The sequence below is a fragment of the Eublepharis macularius genome, chromosome 2, assembly GCF_028583425.1.
Source record: "Eublepharis macularius isolate TG4126 chromosome 2, MPM_Emac_v1.0, whole genome shotgun sequence".
Classification (NCBI taxonomy): Eukaryota; Metazoa; Chordata; class Lepidosauria; order Squamata; family Eublepharidae; genus Eublepharis; species Eublepharis macularius.
Window position 1 is genome coordinate 187,545,547 of NC_072791.1, and position 18,749 is coordinate 187,564,295.

The following is an 18,749-nucleotide window of genomic DNA, read 5'->3' on the forward strand; positions in this document are numbered from 1 at the left end:
TTTCTTGTTCAAAGCTGTCAGGTTGCAAGCTGTCCGGCGCCTGCCCGCGGCCCCTGGACGAGCGGCCCCCCCAGTTCCCCCCGGCCCCTCTCACCTCGGCATGGCCAGGCCGGGGGTGGTCGAAGAGGAGGTGGCGGCGACGGCAGGGACGGCTGTGGCAGGAGCGAAGGCGGTGGCGGCAGGAGCAATGGAGGCGGCCACGGCGGCGGCCAAGCCCAGGACGGGCTCCACCCGGCACGCCTGGCTTCCAGGGCGGCGGTGGCCGTGGTGGCCCTGGGACGGGTGGCGGCACGGCGGTGCGGGCCGGTGGCACGGCATGGCCTCCGGGCGCCCCGGGGCGCGGCCAGTGTGGCCGGCGCCGCCTGCGGCCGTGCTGACCACACCCCAGCCCGGGAGGCTGAGGCCGTGGGCAGGCCCGCCCCCGCTGCACGGGAGGCGGGCTGTGATTGGGCCCGAGGAGAAAGAGGGTGGACGAGTGCATGGGAGAGGACGAAACATGGCACGGGAAGCATGGCACGGGGCGGCAGCATGCGGTGGGGTGGAGCCCTGGCCTCTGGCCCTACCTGTTCCAGGTGGTGGGCCTGGCCCTGGGGGCAGGCTCCTGGGAGCAGGGGTGGAGCTGGGAATAGGGGGAGGAATAAAGGAGGGCTCCAGGACCCAGGCCGAGGAGGAATGTATGAGAGCAAGTGGACCAGTCTGTAACTGCAGTGAAGAGACAGCTGTCCGAAGGCGGCAAGGGCAGCCAGGCCCGACGCCTGTCCAAGTTCTGAGGCCTATTGGGGAGGAGCCCTCGCCTACCTCCGGCAGGGAGAGCTCGGCCGACCCGGCAGCTGGCGTCAGGGAAGGAGGCGGACCTGTTCGGGGGAGGCCAGGACGGCTACCCCAACCTCACCGGTGCATGCGGCCCCGCCCGACCCTGACAACAGCTTTATAGTTCTGAGAGTTCCCTCATGATATTACCTCTTCTGCATACCGTAGTGCTAGGCCCTAAAGTTTTAGGGAAAGAGAAGGTTCAAACCCCAAACTCCAGGTACACACACTTCTGTCTCCCTGCCATTCTTATGGCTCTTCAGTCAGATTCTCCCCCTTTTCCCGCCACATACAGAAACACCCCAACTTCCAATCTTAGCCCCATTAATTCAGGACACCCTATTGACACAAAGACACTACCAAGTGTACATATAAAGTGACCTAATTTACATGGTATATGGATTACCCAGGTATAAAGGTAACCTCAAAAAAAGTAGTTTTTGCCTGCCCTCACTGGTAGCCTTATTCACTCTACGGGCAAGCTGCTATAATTGAAGATACTTTTTGAGATTGACAGGGGAAACTATCCTGACTGCCTCTCTTCAGGACAGGTCATAGGTTTTACCTTCACACCCACACTTAAACACGATGAGAAGACTTAAGATTCACAGCTTCATATCAACTTAGCCTCACTGGTGTAGGGTGGAAACAAGCCCCTTTATCTTATGAAATGTGTGCTGGTCAGCATTCCTCTTTTTACATTATATTTTTTCTAGTGTTTGCATTAGTAATTGTTTCTTTGCTTCTCTATGTAATTTTGAGCAAGCCTTATTGGTTAGAGATTGGCATTTTCATCTGCCTTACTGATGAGAAGTTGGAAGTCTATCTATTCCTGTTGCTATTCAGTAATTATGGTAATTTGGGCATTAATTGTAGTCTATCTGGTGATGTTGATTGCCCACCAGATTGGGGTGTAACATGGGTGTGTTAGGAGATCTCCATTCCCTAATAAGTTGATCTTCCTCAAGTAATTAGGGATGACACCCTTAGGAGGCCTTGATATAGATAGGAAGCAAGATTCCTGCATATACCTCAGTGGTATTGTTTGGTTTGTGCAATGGATGTGCTCAGATGGACACCTCTAGAGGCCAGGAAACAAACTTGGGTAGCCCTTTGGGTTATAGAGAGGGAGCAGGTACAACTGAGGCTGAAGGAGGAGATGTGTTGCAGGGAGCCGAGGAAATGGAGGGATGGGGCACACATGATTGGTGAGATGGAATGGGAAAATGGAGCTGCTAGGGAAGCTTCCTTCCCTTCAAGTTCTCACTGGATTCCCCTAGTTGTATATGTATCGTGTTTCATCAAGTTCAGTATTTTTTGCATCAGTGAATAGATACATATGATGATTACTTAGAAGAAATTTACTGGGTAGCAACTAAGAGTGGGCAGAGATAGAAATAGTCAGTTTTCCTACTTTGGAATTTCCAAAGCGGGAAAAAGAATTGGAAATAAGTGATTTTCGAAGTGGTAAGCTGCTTCGGAAACTGCTTATTGCCCTGCTTTGGTATGCTCTGTGAAGATTCAGAGCACAGTGAAATTTGCTGCCATACCACTTATTTCACCCAATGGGAGGGGTATGGGGAGGAGTGTAAAGAGCCCGCATTTCATCTGGCCGGTTGGAGGGAATCCCCCCACTGGCCAGCTGAAATTTAGAGAGCCCTTTCCGTGCCTCTTGGCCCTTTAAAACTTCAGCTGGCCGGCAGGGGGATCCCCTCCACCAGTCAGCTGGAGCCAGCCATGGGGTTTGAAAGCACCCCGAAGCTTCCCTAAGTGACCCAAATTGTTTCGGGAAGTTTTGATTTAACATTTTTGAATGAAGGCCAGCATACTGAAATCCTGAATCTTTACAAATCGGGTCTGTTTCGAGTATTTTTCCCGAATCAGAAACCCAAATTGCATACTCCTAGTAGCAACTACAATTACATTGATTGTGATAGTCCATAGATTGCAACCCAAATAATGAAGCTATATTGGTTTATGAAAATAGCTAAAAGATAAAGATTACTGCTTCCCCTGTTCTCCAGCAGTGGTGAATAATCATAATGGCTAACCTGTTATCTGTGCCCAGCCAGTATTATGCATCAGAAGGCTTTCAAGATTATGTGTATGAAGTTGGTTTGTGTGCACGTACACACACATAGGCATACTCTAATTGTTGCATTTGATAACCTAGCATGAGTGGAAGGACTCCTGATACTTTCTGATACGAGGTAGGAACTTCCGGATTGGCATAGGCATTTTTGTGCATGTATGAGCAAACAGTAAACTTGTAAATTTGTGTGCACAATAAGTCCCTGTTTCACTTGTTTTGATGCACCTATTATAATTGGATCTGATTGGTACTTTGTACATTTGACTTCACATAGTGTTCCAGACATTCTGTGAAGAATGTAAAGGCATTCTGTTGTGCACACTGTTGTGGTAGAGTTAAACCTGCCCATAATACATCAGTGGCAAGCAGCAGGTTTGAACTTATCCCATCCACCCATGGTCCAGTGAATTCACTTCACTTCACTGGAAAAATAATCCAGGATGTATTCAAGAATATTGTTGGGGCAGGAGTTGATCCCTCTTCCTACTCCTAAGAACAGAAAGTTTTACAGAAGAATCCCAATCAGGTCTACTCAGAATCTTACTCATGTTTGTTTAATGTGGCCTATTCTCAGGCAAGTGTTCTTGAGATCGCTCTGTTAATTTCTCCCATAGAATTATATGTAGCAACTCTGACCTCTTAGGGACGTGGAAAAAGGTGTAGCTGAGTTACAAGAACAGGCTGACCAGTGAAAGTAAAAGGTGAGTTACCTATCTTGTCCTTGGGTGGTTATTGTTGGTACTTAGTTATTTTGGTGGCTAAAATCAGTAGATATTGAACAAAAATGTATCTTAACATTGACCGTTGAGATTTCAAGTATCTCAGTAATGCAGTGTCCCATCTTGAGGAGCCTGTATTAAAATGTATTTTCGTATCAGTCACCCATTTCTGTGGTCTGACCTTTAGTTTAAATTTGATGTGAGTTATTGTATTGTTTACAAGATGAGCTTCAGCAGTGCCATTAAGAATCTGGCAAACCATTTTACATGTAAAATCTATCGCATGTTTTGGGAGAAAAAACCCTTTAACCTAATTTATATGCATATTAATAATGGATTCAATATTATATTCTGGGAATTCAGCAATAATGGAAGTTTTGATTGCTTGCTCGTAAATTTAATATTCTTCAAAGACGAGTGACTTCAGCAATGGAACTGCAGATGGATTTTTGTATTTCTCTTAACTGTGATGCTACCACCTGTGATAGACTTAGTAGGAATATTACAGATTTGAGATTAATCATTCGTATCCATTTTGCTATTGCCTTAATTTTTATAGCTTTTATCAGTGTAAAAGTAACAAAGAAATTTTCTGATCCTTTGATATTGGGTTGCACTTAAAATGTTCAAAGAAGATAGTATTTTCTGCTCCTAAATTACACCAGGGCCGATTCCAGATGGCCAGAAATTGCGGTTTTTCTGCGGAAATAATCGCTTACCGGCCACACGTTCACTTTCGTTTCCATCTGCTTTGTCTCGCAGCGTGCCGTGCCATCCCGCTTCCAGATGTTCGCACGGCCAACTGAGGTACCCGGGATTGGTTGTTTCCTCCCTGTCACAGTTGACGTCGGGGGCCTTCATTGGTTCGCATTTCAGTTTTTAAAAAAAAATTTTTTTACGTGTTTTGCGCAAATGCGCAAATGTGCAAGTATGCGAATACACAGCGTCAACTTTTGTGCATTTGTGCATTTGTGCGCATTTGCGCAGTTCGATGTGCGCAAACATGTGACTGCGCAAATGGCGCCTGGTTTAAAAAAAGAAATTAAGGGAATATTGTTGCCGGCCGGCCAGCAAAGGAAGGAGGGAAAGGGGAGGGCCTCTCCACGGCGACGAAGCGTCCAGAAGTGTGCAAACCCGCAATACGGCATTCACACCGTCCGCTTCTGGAGCGCAACACAGCGCCATGAACCGGAGGTAAGCAGGGACGGGACATTATGGGTTTTTACGAGTGAGGTCGCTGGAAAAGCGAAAGCACTCGCTTTATTTGTGCCTGTCTGGAATCGGCCCAGTATTCACCTTGCTCAATGCTAGTTTTGGAACTTTTGTAGGCAGTGCTTGTTGGATTAATGTTCCTCTCCTTCTCTATAGCTGAATACTTTGGGACCCACTTCAGAATGCTTGATAAATTGCCTAAAGTGTCAGGGTGTCTGTGTTTGTGTTGATGCAACCTTTCATTTAAAACATGAGGTTTGACCCTCCTTAATGTAGGTGGGCATGGAGTGGGAAAACCCCATGGACCACTGACCCATGGTCTGTCGATTTTCACAGACCACGGACCATGAACTTTCACAGACCAGCCCCATTCACGGACTGATTTGTCAGTCCATGGTCCATGACTTCTGGAAGCACTGGCTCCGCCCCTTCACACCCAGAGAGCCCAAACTCACAAGAAATCTTCATCAGCCTCTCCTCCAGCCACCCTCCAAGTTTGGTCAAGATTGCATTTCAGATGTCTGAGTTACAGACCACAAAGTGGTCACCCCCAGGAAACTTCCAGTAGATACTGGAATCGCAAATGCCAATAGAGTTGCATTAACTAGCAGCATCAAAAAGTTGCAATGAGGCAAAATCAAACAGAAAAGGGTGGGGAAAGAGCCTCCTCACTCACCACACAGACACCTTCCCAGCTGTGGCATAGGGAATTTTCTTGCTCCTTGCTCACATAGAGAAGAATGGGAGCTTTCTGGTTGTCAGGCAGAGTTGCCTATCAAGGTTTTGAGGGCTAAAATTGGTGTTGCCATGACTGCAGAACGTCCACCTCTCTGTTAATTCTTGCTCCTTGCTTGCATAGAGCAGAATGGGAGCTGTCTGTTTGGCAGGCAGAGCTGCCTATCTACATTTTGAGGGCTAAGATTGGTGTTGCCTTGGCTGGAGAATGTCCACCCCTCTGTTGCCTAAGGAATTCATTCTTGCTCCTTGCTCCATAGAGCAGAATGGGAGCTCTCTGGTTGGCAAGCAGAGTTGCCTATCAAGGTTTTGAGGGCTAAGATTGGCTGCAGAATGTCCACCCCTCCCTTGCAGAATGAGAGCTCTCTGGTTGACAGGCAGAGCTGCCTATCAAGGTTTTGAGGGCTAAGATTGGCTGCAGAATGTTCACCCCTCCGTTGGCTAGGGAATTAATTCTTCCTCCTTGCTCACTTAGATCAGAATGGGAGGTCTCTGCTCGCCCGGCAGAAATGCCTATTAATTTTTTAAGGTCTGCAAAAGGTCTGTGGACATCCTCTCCATTGCCTGGAGAATTGATAGATCAGTGCCAGGATGTCTGGATTCACAGACCACTGGACCAAAATTTGTGAAAAAGGTGAGTCTCACGAACTGTGTGTTTGTGAACCACAAACCGGGCTGAACCATGCAAAATCTTGATCCATTTTCCATACCATGCCCACCTCTACTCCTTAATATTGTTTTCAGACATGTTGCATGTAAGCAGAGGTTGCTAAATAGAACAAACCTCTACTCCCTAAAAGTTCCTCAGGCATTTTCATGTGCAAACCATATCCTAACTGGGCACCAGGCTGCAGATTAAGAATCTGTAAAATATGACCACAAAGGGATGGGGGAGAGGTTTCTGAAAATGTGAAAAATCTTAACAAAAATGGGATGGGGAGAAAATAAAGTATTTTGTGCCAAGTGCCCCAAGATCTCATAAGACAGACTCAGTGGGAGACCAGAGGGAGTGGCCATTGTTAAAAACGTGATATTACTTTTCGGAAAAACCCAGAAATGATGTCAAGCTTCTCTAGGAATCACCAGGAAGTATGTGGTAAAACCATAGAGTTTCCAGTGATTCCTAGATGGGCATTGCATCACTGCTGGGTTTCCCCCAGAAAGTGACATCAAGCTGTCAACCTGATGGGCATTTTAAATTTTTTCTCCTGCTGTCACTCAGAGCAGAGCTGGGAAAAAGGAGCTGGCGGTGGGGCATCCCCCATCCCCTTTGAGAAGCTGACGACCCTACCCCTGTGAGACCTTGGCAGCCATTTTTGGTTGTCTAGGAGAGCTCAAATAGCTGTCAGGGTCTCATCAGGCACTTTTGAGAAATTTTGATGGTAGTTATTCCACTATGAAACTGAGAGATAATTGGGGGTGGAGTGGGGGGGAGGAATGATGTAGTAACCAGCCATGAAGGCAGAGGGAGAAGCAGAACTATGAAGCAACTAAAATCAAACAGTAAGGATGAGAAATGGGTACCAGAAGGGGAGAAGGTAAGAGAAGGTCCCCTTGTTGTTCCTTCTAATAGCAAACTTAATGGTGCTCTTCCAAGTATTATATGGTAGAATAACTGGATCACCCATAAACAAGATAACTCTGAAAACTTAGGGGACTCCTCAGGTGTGGAGAAGGTCATTATGTTTTCTTTTTAAAAGAGACAACAAACAACCCATACATGAATCTTTCCCATAGGAACACAGATACAGGCAAACTACTAAAAGCCTTAACGATAAAAACAAGGAAGGCCATTCTCTTGCAGCAAGGAAAATTACTTTTTCTCAGACCATGGTAGTAGATCCAAGGAACTTCCTCCAACTTAAGTGTCTCTTCCTCCACAAGAAGAGCCATTTAAGTTGAGAAAGGATATTTAGGCTAGAAGACTTCAGACTTTGCTCAGTGGACTGGTAGTGTGGTAGGTTTAGGAGGGGAGCCAGCCATCTCTAAATTCTCTCTGTCTAAATTTAGAGGCTGGGAATGCAGTGTAGGCAAGTAGTTATTAGAAGTTATTTAAGTATTATAATTAAATGAGTAGAGTTAAATCTCTTTAAAAAAAAATCACTTAAATTTTTCCAGAGAATGTTTTTCTTGACCTGTGAAGTGAATTTGCCACTTTGATGTGAATCTCAAATTAGGATTTTATTTTAAAATTACAACTCCCCCCAAATCCCAAAACCTAACCCCTCCCCCCAAAAAACCAACAACCTGATAGTCAAAAAAATATTTCTTCCAGATCACAGGATCCAGGGCATTTTGGACTCTTTCTTTAACTAATCTTGATGGTCTTTTCCTACTTTTTAAAATACTTGACCTTTAAATTCAATGTATTCCTTAGGAATCACTTGTAGGTTTTGGCATAGAATTCTGACATTTAGGGCTTCTATATCACCAGATTCCCATAGAGATTGATCACAGAATACTGTCATACTTCCCTTAGAAATTTCATACTGCATGTTTCATATATGGAGTGTGTCCCATAGTTCTGTATGAAAATTTGCTTTTATTTGGTGAGATAGTGATAATCTTGCCTGGCAGTGAGACTTGTCATGTGTGTTTTTAAAAAGTCTTTATTGCAAAGGTTCATTTGTTCATGGTTAATAGCTTGGGGTGGGCCTTGGGTTCATGTATTCTATTGCCCTCTCTTTGGTGTGAAACTCCATTCCTTTTCCTTGATCATTTTAGATATAGGTTAATGTTGTGGCTTGAATCCAGTGCAAGGACCATGTGAAGTCAAAAATTCCTGACCTTTCTGTCTTTCTACCTCTACCAGCAGCCATTTCTGACACTATGAAAATTTATTTCCAGGGTTGCAGGCCCCACTGTTTCTTAGTCACACGTGTGTGAGGGGGCAAGTAGAAGGGGGTAGAATCACTCCTTTCTACCTTTTTCGTCAGCAGAGTTCTGCTCATGCTTGAGTCAGCAGAGAGTATTCTTGCTCCCTTCTCACTGCAGTATCCCAGTCTATGGTGTAAGCTATTACTCCTTGTCCTTGAAGGTCATTTGTCCAAAGGAATACACTTACTCAGGTTAAGAAATGGCTGCTGGTGAGGAGGGGAAAGCCAGACAGATTTATAAACATGATTGCCTTACACTGAAAGACCTCAAGATATAATTCTACATCCATGCTACTTCTAACCAGGGCTTTTTTTCAGCTGGAACGCGGTGGAACGGAGTTCCGGAACCTCTTGAAAATGGTCACATGGCTGGTGGCCCTGCCCCCTGATCTCCAGACAGAGGGGAGTATAGATTGCTCTCCGTGCCATGTGGTGTGGAGGGCAATCTAAACACCTCTCTGTCTGGAGATCAGGGAGCGGGGCCACCAGCCATGTGACCATTTTCTCCAAGGGCAACCCATTGAGTTCCACCACCTCTTTTCCCAGAAAAAAGCCCTGCTTCTAACCATGATTGCCTTCTTTGCCAGTGTTTTAAACAGGTTTGCAAACCATTTTAATGAAAGAACCTGGTTGGTATTAGGAGAGATCTACTGCCTTAAGCCATGCTTAAGGGAAGGTGAAAGAATTAGTGCCATAGAAAGGGGAGAGTGAAATGGATACCAGTTAACATCCATCACAGTAGGGACAGAACAGGTAGACTTGCCAACTCCTGACCAGAAAATTCCTGGAGATTTGGGACTGGAGCCTCAAGAAGGCAGAGTTTGGGGATGGGAGGGAGCTCAGCAGGGATAAGATGGGATGGAGTCCAACTTTCAAAGCTGTAACTGTTGTCTGTCTTCTGGAGATCAATTGTAATTCAAGGAGAAACCCAGGCCCCACCTGAAGGCTTGCAATTCTAGTTCGAAGCTTACACCAGATCTCTTAACTATAGTTAAAGATATAGCAGCATTATGTCTTCCCTGGACTTACATTGTACATAGAACAAGAATAGCCTCTCTTGTTGCTTTAATCAAAACAGGATACATTCCCATGTAGTTGTATGAATTCGAACAGTTGTAAAACCTGGGAAATAGCCACCATTTTGTAAGATTCATTAAATCCATGATTGAGTAAATAATCGATTTAGTAGTGGCAATGACATAAAAAAGAACAAATGCTTGAAGTCTTTTTATTTCAGGCCACATTTTTGATTTCTGCTATTAACTTCCATAATGTATAACAATAAATAACAACAACTATGTAGATTACTCTGTTACAATCCAAAAAGTTGTCTGAACTACTGTGTTTGCTTTTGGTCCTAAATGATAACTTTTCTGGCATAAATTGCCTATAGTCACTGCACTTTCTCATTTCTCACACTGGTTTACTTCTGTTCATGGGATGTGTTATCTACAAATCCATTGCTGAACACACTGATGCAATCCTAGAAGGGATAAAATCACAATAGGAACAGTTTATGGTCACATAATTGGTATGTAGCCAAAGGAAATGATAGCAAAATAAGTAGATAGTTGCAGTTTGTTTTCATGTTATTGATCTTGGGAAATGTGTGTTCCTTACATTTTAAACAGCTGTACTTAACTTTGTGGGGTTTTATAAACCTACATCCGACAAATAGATGATTTCCACAGGAAAGCATTTCAGTCACGAGAATATTGCTTGCAGTCACATAGATTGTATTGTCCTAAAGAAGACTTGGACAGAACGGTAGGCTGTTTACTGCTGCAGTTTATTTACGTTGTAATTGCAGCAATTGTTGTGGTTTAATATGGTATTGTTTGAATGGAGAAAAAATATTTTATGCAGTTCAGAATGTAAAAGTATTTTACATCTATGTTCATAAATCAATGTCATGAAATTGGTCCTGGAGAAACATTTAAAAATTCTAGGCAACAGCATCACGTTTCTAGCTGCCAGACCTGGACTGGATTGGAAAGGATGTACTCATATCAGGTGTTACGATGCTTGGTAATTTTGCAGCCCCAGTTGTCATTATAGACATCTAACTGTTACAGCATATAATTGTTCTGTGATGAAATTTTGTACCTTTTTGTTCTGTAAGGTTTATAGTGTACTGTTGGAGCCCAAGTCTGCTTTGCAGAACTTTTTGGTGTTTACATTTGTCCTTATGGTTGATTGATAGGACTTATATCCTTCCTTCCTACAAAATGTACTCAAGGTACTGAAGGATAGAGCTTAACTTTTTCAAGTTGCCTCTGTTGTCAGTATTCCATATTTCCCCCGTTTATACTAACATCTAAATTATTGTATGTTGTTTATATCATAGCCGCTTCTCTTTTTGCTCTCATAAAAGCCCAAGATTCCCATCATACCTTAACAACATATCAAGATATTGAAACCAGGGCAGGATATGCAGATGGCAGGCTAGCTTCAGCTCCACATTGGCATCTATTCGGGAAAAAAAACTATACAGTCTGCAATTTGGAACATAAACTGAGAGGAGGCACAACCTTTCTGTCATGCCAGGCATCCAGTTTTTATCATCCTTCCTAAATATCATTGTCACTTCCCTAGTTACTGTTACTTGAGCCAGGATGATATTTCTGTTTGGTGGAGCCTTTATGTGGAAGAAGTCCTATGCATTTTTCACAAGAGATTAAAATCCTAAGAACAGCCACCTAGATCAATGGCCTATCTAGTCCAGCATCCTGTTTACCATAGTGGGCAACCTGTCGATCCTGAAAGGTATATAAGCAAGACACAGAAGACAAAACCTCTCTCTGTTATTGCGTCCGAGCAGGTGATGTTTGGAAGTATACGGAGTCTGAACATGGAAGCTCTCTCTAGCTGCCATGGCAAATATTTATTATTTTATTTTTACGCTACCTTTTAATCTAGAATTCTCGGGAGTTGTTCCATCAGGCACTGATCAGCCACCTACCTGTGTAACTTTGCAAGGCATCTGCTTCATGCACTTGCCAGCCATACCTGGAAACTAACAGCCTATATGGAATCTCTACATTCAGAGACAGTGTTTGGAACTTATCCATAAATTAGAACTTGCCTTCCAGTTTAAGATAGGCTATTGTTTTGATTTTCCATCCTATGTCAACACATCAAGAAAGTCTAGTGCATCTTGAATGTGAGCTCTTACAGTCTTGCTTCACCTAAGATACCCCATTGGTTTGTTTGAACCACATTTTGTTTTCCAAAGTGTGAGTGTTACAGAGGTACGTTAAAAAAAAGGATATTAGTTTTCTTCCTCCTGATGCCATTCTGTATTCCCTCAACTGTGATAAACTTTTGGACTTTCATATTGAGGGATTTCTGCTGTTGTTTTTTAAGTTAGCCGTCATATTTTTTCACATTCTCCAGAACTACAGAATCCAGATTTGTCCATCAGCCAATGTAGATCATTCAGAAGTGCTTAAAGGAATTCTGGTTTAGTTTTCTGTTGTTGTGCCTGCTGTTGTTCCAGTCAATTGCCGAAGGTGATTAGACTGGTTTTTTTTTCTTATTGAGGTTCCTGCCTGTGAAAGTTAGAGCAGAATAGGTTCACAGCTAGGATCTAGTATTTTTGTAACTATTAGGGTAGGTCGATGAAAGCTAGTCAATCTAGGGAGGGCTCACTCTGTGGGTGGCTGGGGAATTATCCTATCCTACTGAAACAGAAATTAACAGACTGATTTTATACATGAGGAAGATACACAGGCTGGATTTTTCCCCACAGCGATGCTTTAACTATCTGGAGGTATTGATAATTGTACTGTCCCAATCATATCATTGTCCTCTGAGGTCCCAAACTTGTTTTCCATTTTTGTGGAATTGTATCCTGAGTAGTTTACCCTATTTTATAATGCTAGACTAAGAAGCATAATTGGTTTGTTTGGCTTAGATCTCTTGGGCCTGGTTCAAAGCCACTTCAATCAAACCTCTAGGAAGTTTAATCCTGCCTTCACTAGGAGGTTAGGAGGACAGTAATGCTAAAACCCTTTTTTGTGAGTAAGTGGGTCAGGTACACAATGTCTTCCCACAGGAAACTTACATCTCAATTTATTCTGTCACTTTTCCTTTGCACAATTTTGATGTTGTTGTCTTTTTTCATTTGGTATTGTAAAATATTGATTCTTATTATACTCAGAAGTAAAATAACTTAAGGAAGTACATTTTATGAGACTTAATACTAATATCCCTGTTAGCCACAGCACAGACCCATTCATTACCTCTGTGAATATCCCTTGCTTAATATTCTTCTCTCATTCCACTTTTAATGCAGCAACCTTGGGGCCTGCCTTCTAACCTGATTAACTTCTATGTCATTATTTAGTGCCACAGAATGAATTTCTGAATAAATTACCCTCCTTTTTTATCTTTGACAGATGCAAGACAAAAGTCTACCCTGATGAATTACCAAACACAAGTGTGGTTATAGTATTTCATAATGAAGCCTGGAGTACTTTACTTCGAACTATTTACAGTGTTATAAATCGGTCTCCACACTATCTGCTTTCTGAAATCATCTTAGTAGATGATGCCAGCGAAAGAGGTATGCATGAACAGGGTTGCCAAAATGACTAGAAAATAAGTAGTAATTTCAGAATAACATTGTGTTGTATTGATAGATTAAAGGATTCTTCTCCTGCTCCTATTTTGAAAATCTCATGGAAAATCTCATGGAACAAAACAGTATTCTGTTCAACAACTTTGCTTTGGCCAGAGTACTCTTGATTCCCCCCCCCTCTGTGTGTTTTCTTCTTCTTCATACTGTAGTCCTTTCCCCAAAAGATTTATTTATTTTTATTTATTTATTAAACTTCTGTCCCTCCCTGCAAGTGGGCTCAGGCGGGTTATACATTAAAAACCTCAATAAAACCACAGAATTAACACCACCTCCAGACAGCGACCTTACACCCCATCCCTGCCAATAATACACAACAGGGTGGGCAAAAGCATGGGGAACAGGCATTACAGTCAGCAGTAACTCATAAAAAGAGCACTTACTGTCCTAAACAATTATTGTATTTATTTGTTATTTATAGTCCACCTTTCTCAGTTGAACACAAGGCAGATTACACAGAGAAAGTCAATACAGTCAACCGGATGGGACATCCAATTAACAATGCAATAGGAGTTTGGATTGTAGAAATCTGGAATCAACCAGAAATCTGAAACAGAACTGTAGCAAAGCAATAAACAGTAAAAACTATACAGAGTGATATAGACAACAGTCCCTAATCTTTTACCTAAGTGACTTTCTTAACTGTTTTGTTACACTACACCCCTATTATCTGTTTTGTTATAGTACATCCCTATCATCTGTGTAGAAAAGCCCTCAGCCCTAATTCAGTTTTGCATAGTTTGTGGAAAGCCAGGATGGAATGCAACCCTTCCTGACCACATCAGGCAAGCCGTTCCATAAGGCGGGGGCCACAACAGAGAATGCGCATGTGTAGGCAGTTGTTAATTTTGCACAATTGAAGGTTGATACCTACAGAAGGCCCTGCTCAGATGAGTGAAGCTGTCATGGTTAAGCTTAGATGGAGAGATGGTAACAGATGGGCAGCCAGTAGAATGATTGCAGAATGCGACTAATATGCATGCTTTCTCCAGTTCCTGATAATAGCTGAGCTGCAGCATTCTGCACTGACTGGAATCTCTGAGTTGATCTTGAGGGGAGACCACTGTAAATTGCATTACAATAGTTTAGTCTCAGTGTTACAGTGGCATGGATCCAGGTGGCCAGATTAACCACATCCAGGTAGGGGACCATCTTCCAGGCGAGATTGAGTTGGAAGAAAGGGGGGGGGGTTGCAGTTGGATTAGCTTGCTTCTCTAGCAATTATATTGGATTTAGTATAACCCCCAAGGTTCTTAACTGAGTCAGCAAGTGTCCGCTGAATCCCATTGATAGCAGAGAGCACAATGTCCTCTAAGATACTCACCTTCCCAACCAGCATTACCTCTGTCTTTTCAAGGTTCAGTTCTAATTTGTTGCATCTTAGCCACAATTACCCACAGAAGCCAGGTTGCGACTTCTACCACATTACCAAGAGATTTGCATAAGAGTAGAGCTGGGTATCATCAGCATATTTATGACAGTGATCCCAAAACTACAAATGATTTGTCTTAAGGGCTTTATGTAGAGATTGAAAAGCAAAATTAAAAAAAGCAAAATAAAAAAGCGAAATAGATACTGTTTCTTTAGTGATGTAAAAAGAAATGCAAACAGTATTACTGGCTGCTGAAAGTTGATTCTTTAGAGAGTCTATTGCAGTAACTCAGGTGTTGCAAGCTTTCAGAACAATGAGAGATATGTGCTGCTTCAGGTGAGGGAGAAAAATGGTGAGGACTAGTATTTAAAGAGCTCTAGTTTGCCTGTGATTAACTATTCTGAGCCATCCAGAGGATGGTTCTTGTCTGCGGTGTTTGTGTCAGCAGGATTTGGCACTCCTCATTTTCTTCTTCTGTTGGACTTGAAATATTGTTTCATGCATTATAAATATCTTTTTATACTACAGATATTGAGAAAGAGAGGTCTAGGTACCTGCCTTCTATTTGGAGCACAAGGGGGCCTCTGTACATGTGTATATGCCTATTGTGTGTATGCCATCCATAAAGATTCTCTACTTCACTGTCATATTCAGAAAACTACTGTCTTTTGGCCGTGGTGCCATTTTTAGGAATATGTGAAACGAACAGATGCTGTCTTCATCTCAGCAGGTCAAAATGTGGCTCAGCACATGATTTCCTGCACTTTGGTTAATTAATTCGATGAATTTGAAAAACAGCTTATTATATTTCTTTTACGGTCTCCCAATTTAGAAGCTTTTGACCTTTTGTATATTTGTTTGTTAGAGCGTAGTAAAGAAGTTACCCTTTCATCAACCAGCATGGTATCCTAACTGCATGATTCTATTCTGTACTCCAGTTGGCTTCTGAATTTATCTCAAACAAATCTTTCATTGTATTTTCATTCTTAATTGCCTTTGGCAGATTTTCTGAAGGCCCCATTAGAGAATTATGTGAAAAATCTGCAAGTGCCAGTAAAAATTATTAGGATGGAGCAGCGGTCAGGTCTGATTCGAGCTCGGCTTAGAGGAGCAGCGGCTTCTAAGGGGCAGGTCATAACTTTCCTGGATGCACACTGTGAATGCACTTTAGGCTGGCTGGAGCCCCTGCTGGCAAGAATAAAGGATGACAGGTAAGAATTCAGAACTGATCTTGTGGTACACTTGTGCTATGGCAGCATCCACAAGCAGAACTTTAATTAGGAACTTGTTAATTAACTACTCTTTTCTAAGTGTTTATACCTTACCCATCAGGAAAATAAGGTATTTCAACCTGAGGTCATGTTATTTTCATTGGTGAGAACTGGAAGAAGATTCTATTCTGGAAAAAATATATTTCAGTTGTAATTTTGTAGGACTTCAAGATTTAGCTAATTAAATGGTTTGATTAAGCAGCAAAGTAATATTTTGATCCATTAAAAAGGTACCCAGTTTAACTGGTATTATAGGAAGGCTGATTTAGAGATAGCAGTATCACAGAATGGTCAGCATGAAGAGGTAGCTGTGAGGCAGAAAAGAGATCCTTCATTCCAGATTAATCGGGCATTTTGGTTAACTAAAAATAGCATTTATTTATAGGTACATATGTGTGATGGTTGCAGAGTATTGCTAAGCATTTTGATTTCAAAATCCGTTTCCATGTGCCCTCCAGTGGCAGGCAAACTCCCAGGGGTTTGCCACCTTGCCCACCGACCTGCCAGTGGTTGGCGGGAGGTGGCAAGTTCCCAGAGGTTGTCTGCCACTGGCAGGAACACCAGGAACACGCCTTGCACGCTCCCAAGGGGCGTGATGACGTCACCCCTGTAGGTGGCATCATCGTGCAGGCTGCAGGAGTGTTCCTGCACTTTGGACCCCAAACAGGCCGAATCAGCCCTACACGGAGCATGGGAGCTCTCCTATGGCCGGCATGACGACGTCACTTCTGGTGGTGACATCATCACGCAGGCGCTGGAGCGCACTCACGTGAAGAGAACCTCGCTGCTGGCATGAGATAAGTGCCAGGTACCCCCCTCCCAGCAGGAGAGCATAGGGACCTGGCAACCCTATTGATAATCGTTACATATTCTTAATGGTATATTCAAAGATCCAGTCACAAAGACTAATTTTCCACACACTTCTTCATTTTCCAAATAATTCATCCACCCAGACAACATACTCTCTCAGGATCCACACAGATTGCCTGACCTAGACAGAATCAATGAACTAGACAGAATAACTAGACAGATACGCTCAGACTGACTCAGTCTTTCACCCAGTTTGCTTGCTTTAGGCAGAATGAATACTTTCTCTCAGCACTCAGACTAAAAAAATACCATTCATTCTTCCCTCTAGTGTACAGCTATCATCCAGTCACAGCAAACCTCACTCACCCATCCAGCCTCCCTCCCTCTAACATTAGAGGCCTGCACTTCTAATCAGAGTAAGCATATATTCAAAAACCCTATTAATAAACAGAAATAAAACACACCCACTATTTAAATTGCAAAAATTTGCAGCGGTGCTTTTTACAATGCCTAAGAATCATGAATTTGTGTTACCATTCCAAGAAATTACAGTAATGACCCAAAACAGAGATTTTTCTGTATGTTTTCAGTTGGGAATTTGAGAATGCTCACCTCTAAAATTGCAGAACCCACCCTTTTCACGGGCAGAAGTGCCTTGTATTTGCTCAGGGAGTGGTGGGTTAGAATGCAGTCCATGGTTTTGTTCATAAATATATACAGATTTAATTGATTATAACTGATGTGATCCTTCAACTTTGTTCACTGGGTAAGAGTGCTAACATTTAGCTTTTGAAATGAAAACAAAGATTTTTAAAATAAGGCTGCTGCTATTAACTTGTTTCAAGCCAAAGATTCTTGTGTAGAATCCGATCTCCCCCCAGTTGGTTGCACTTGTTCCCATGCTATGTTGTCTGCTGCTCTGCTGTCTCTCTGAAGCTTTGGAATAAGCTTTTGGGGAGAGTGATGAGCTGTGCCAAAATGGAGTCCAAAAAGTCTTGTGAACATGCTTTCTGTTCATGCATAAGATATTTATGTCCAAACCACAATGATGTTTTATTGTTGCTTTTATGGCATGTAGCCATTAATTTTGTTGTCATGCTAATTTGTCATATTTGTTTTCATTTTTTAAAATATGAATTATACACAGTCAATTTCCCTAGTTTGTTCATTTCTCATTAGGTTACTTAGAGACAACTGAGATGCATGCATCTTCTTATTTTCTAGCAGAAAAATTATTACTATTTTTGTCCAAACCAATTCAGCTGAAATTAAAAACAAGATAAACAACAAAAAAAGGTGAATCTTGTGCAGCTTGTTCCATTATATGTCTGTGTCTGCCCACCAATATTAAGTTAATGAGAGCAAAATACATTTAAACCGAAGGGGGTAGGGAGAGCTGAGAAACTTGTTTGTTTAAATCTCGTTGAATTAAATGGAACATAGGTTTTAAAAATATTCATATTTGCTTAAATTTAGAAAAGGGCCATCTGCATGTGGAAGCAAGTTTCTGTATCCTGATCTGGGTGAGGAACTATATGTGCAAATGAGTACTGTCCTCTTTCTGTTTCAGTGTCAGAGTTGCATACATGGAAAAAATATTAATTTTGTTTGGAAAGAAAAGCAGGATGGACCTGATTGGATTTAGGCCCCTACCATTGTTTCTTTGAATAAGTGTGTTGAATCCCTGGACAAATGTATATCTGGACTGGGGCCAGAGTTTTACATGGGATGAAAACTTATATATGCATGTATACTTTTTCTTTTCTAGGAAGATTGTAGTTTGCCCAATCATTGATGTGATCAGTGATGACACTTTTGAGTATATGGCTGGGTCAGACATGACTTACGGAGGATTTAACTGGAAACTTAATTTTCGTTGGTATCCTGTTCCCCAGAGAGAGATGGACAGAAGGAAAGGAGATAGAACACTGCCTGTGAGGTAAGAGGTTTTTATGATCACTGGCTAGTTGCTAATATACTTGATATGTCAGTTTGTGTATTCATAATTCTGATTAGATTTATAACGTGCTGCATGGATTAGAATAAAAGATGAACTTCCAGAAGGCTGTAGAATAGAGTTGGTCATGAACCAAAATATGAACCAAAGTTCGGCACAAACTGGGCTGGTTCGTGGTTTGCGAACCAGCGGTTCGTCAGAGCCCATTTCTGACGAACTGCCACAAACTTTAAGCTGGTTTGTTTGGTTCGTTTTT

General features: G+C 42.4%; 1 protein-coding gene across 4 annotated transcripts in view; it reads left to right on the forward strand.

The window, feature by feature from the left end:
* GALNT13 (polypeptide N-acetylgalactosaminyltransferase 13) overlaps positions 1 to 18,749 on the forward strand; it is a 261,092-nt gene that overhangs the window by 87,027 nt on the left and 155,316 nt on the right. For all 4 annotated transcript variants that reach the window (XM_054971446.1, XM_054971448.1, XM_054971445.1 and 1 more), the window contains 3 exons: positions 12,845 to 13,011; positions 15,459 to 15,666; positions 18,305 to 18,475. In XM_054971446.1, coding sequence (XP_054827421.1) covers positions 12,845 to 13,011; positions 15,459 to 15,666; positions 18,305 to 18,475 — 546 coding nt within the window. The remainder of the gene's footprint in view (positions 1 to 12,844; positions 13,012 to 15,458; positions 15,667 to 18,304; positions 18,476 to 18,749) is intronic.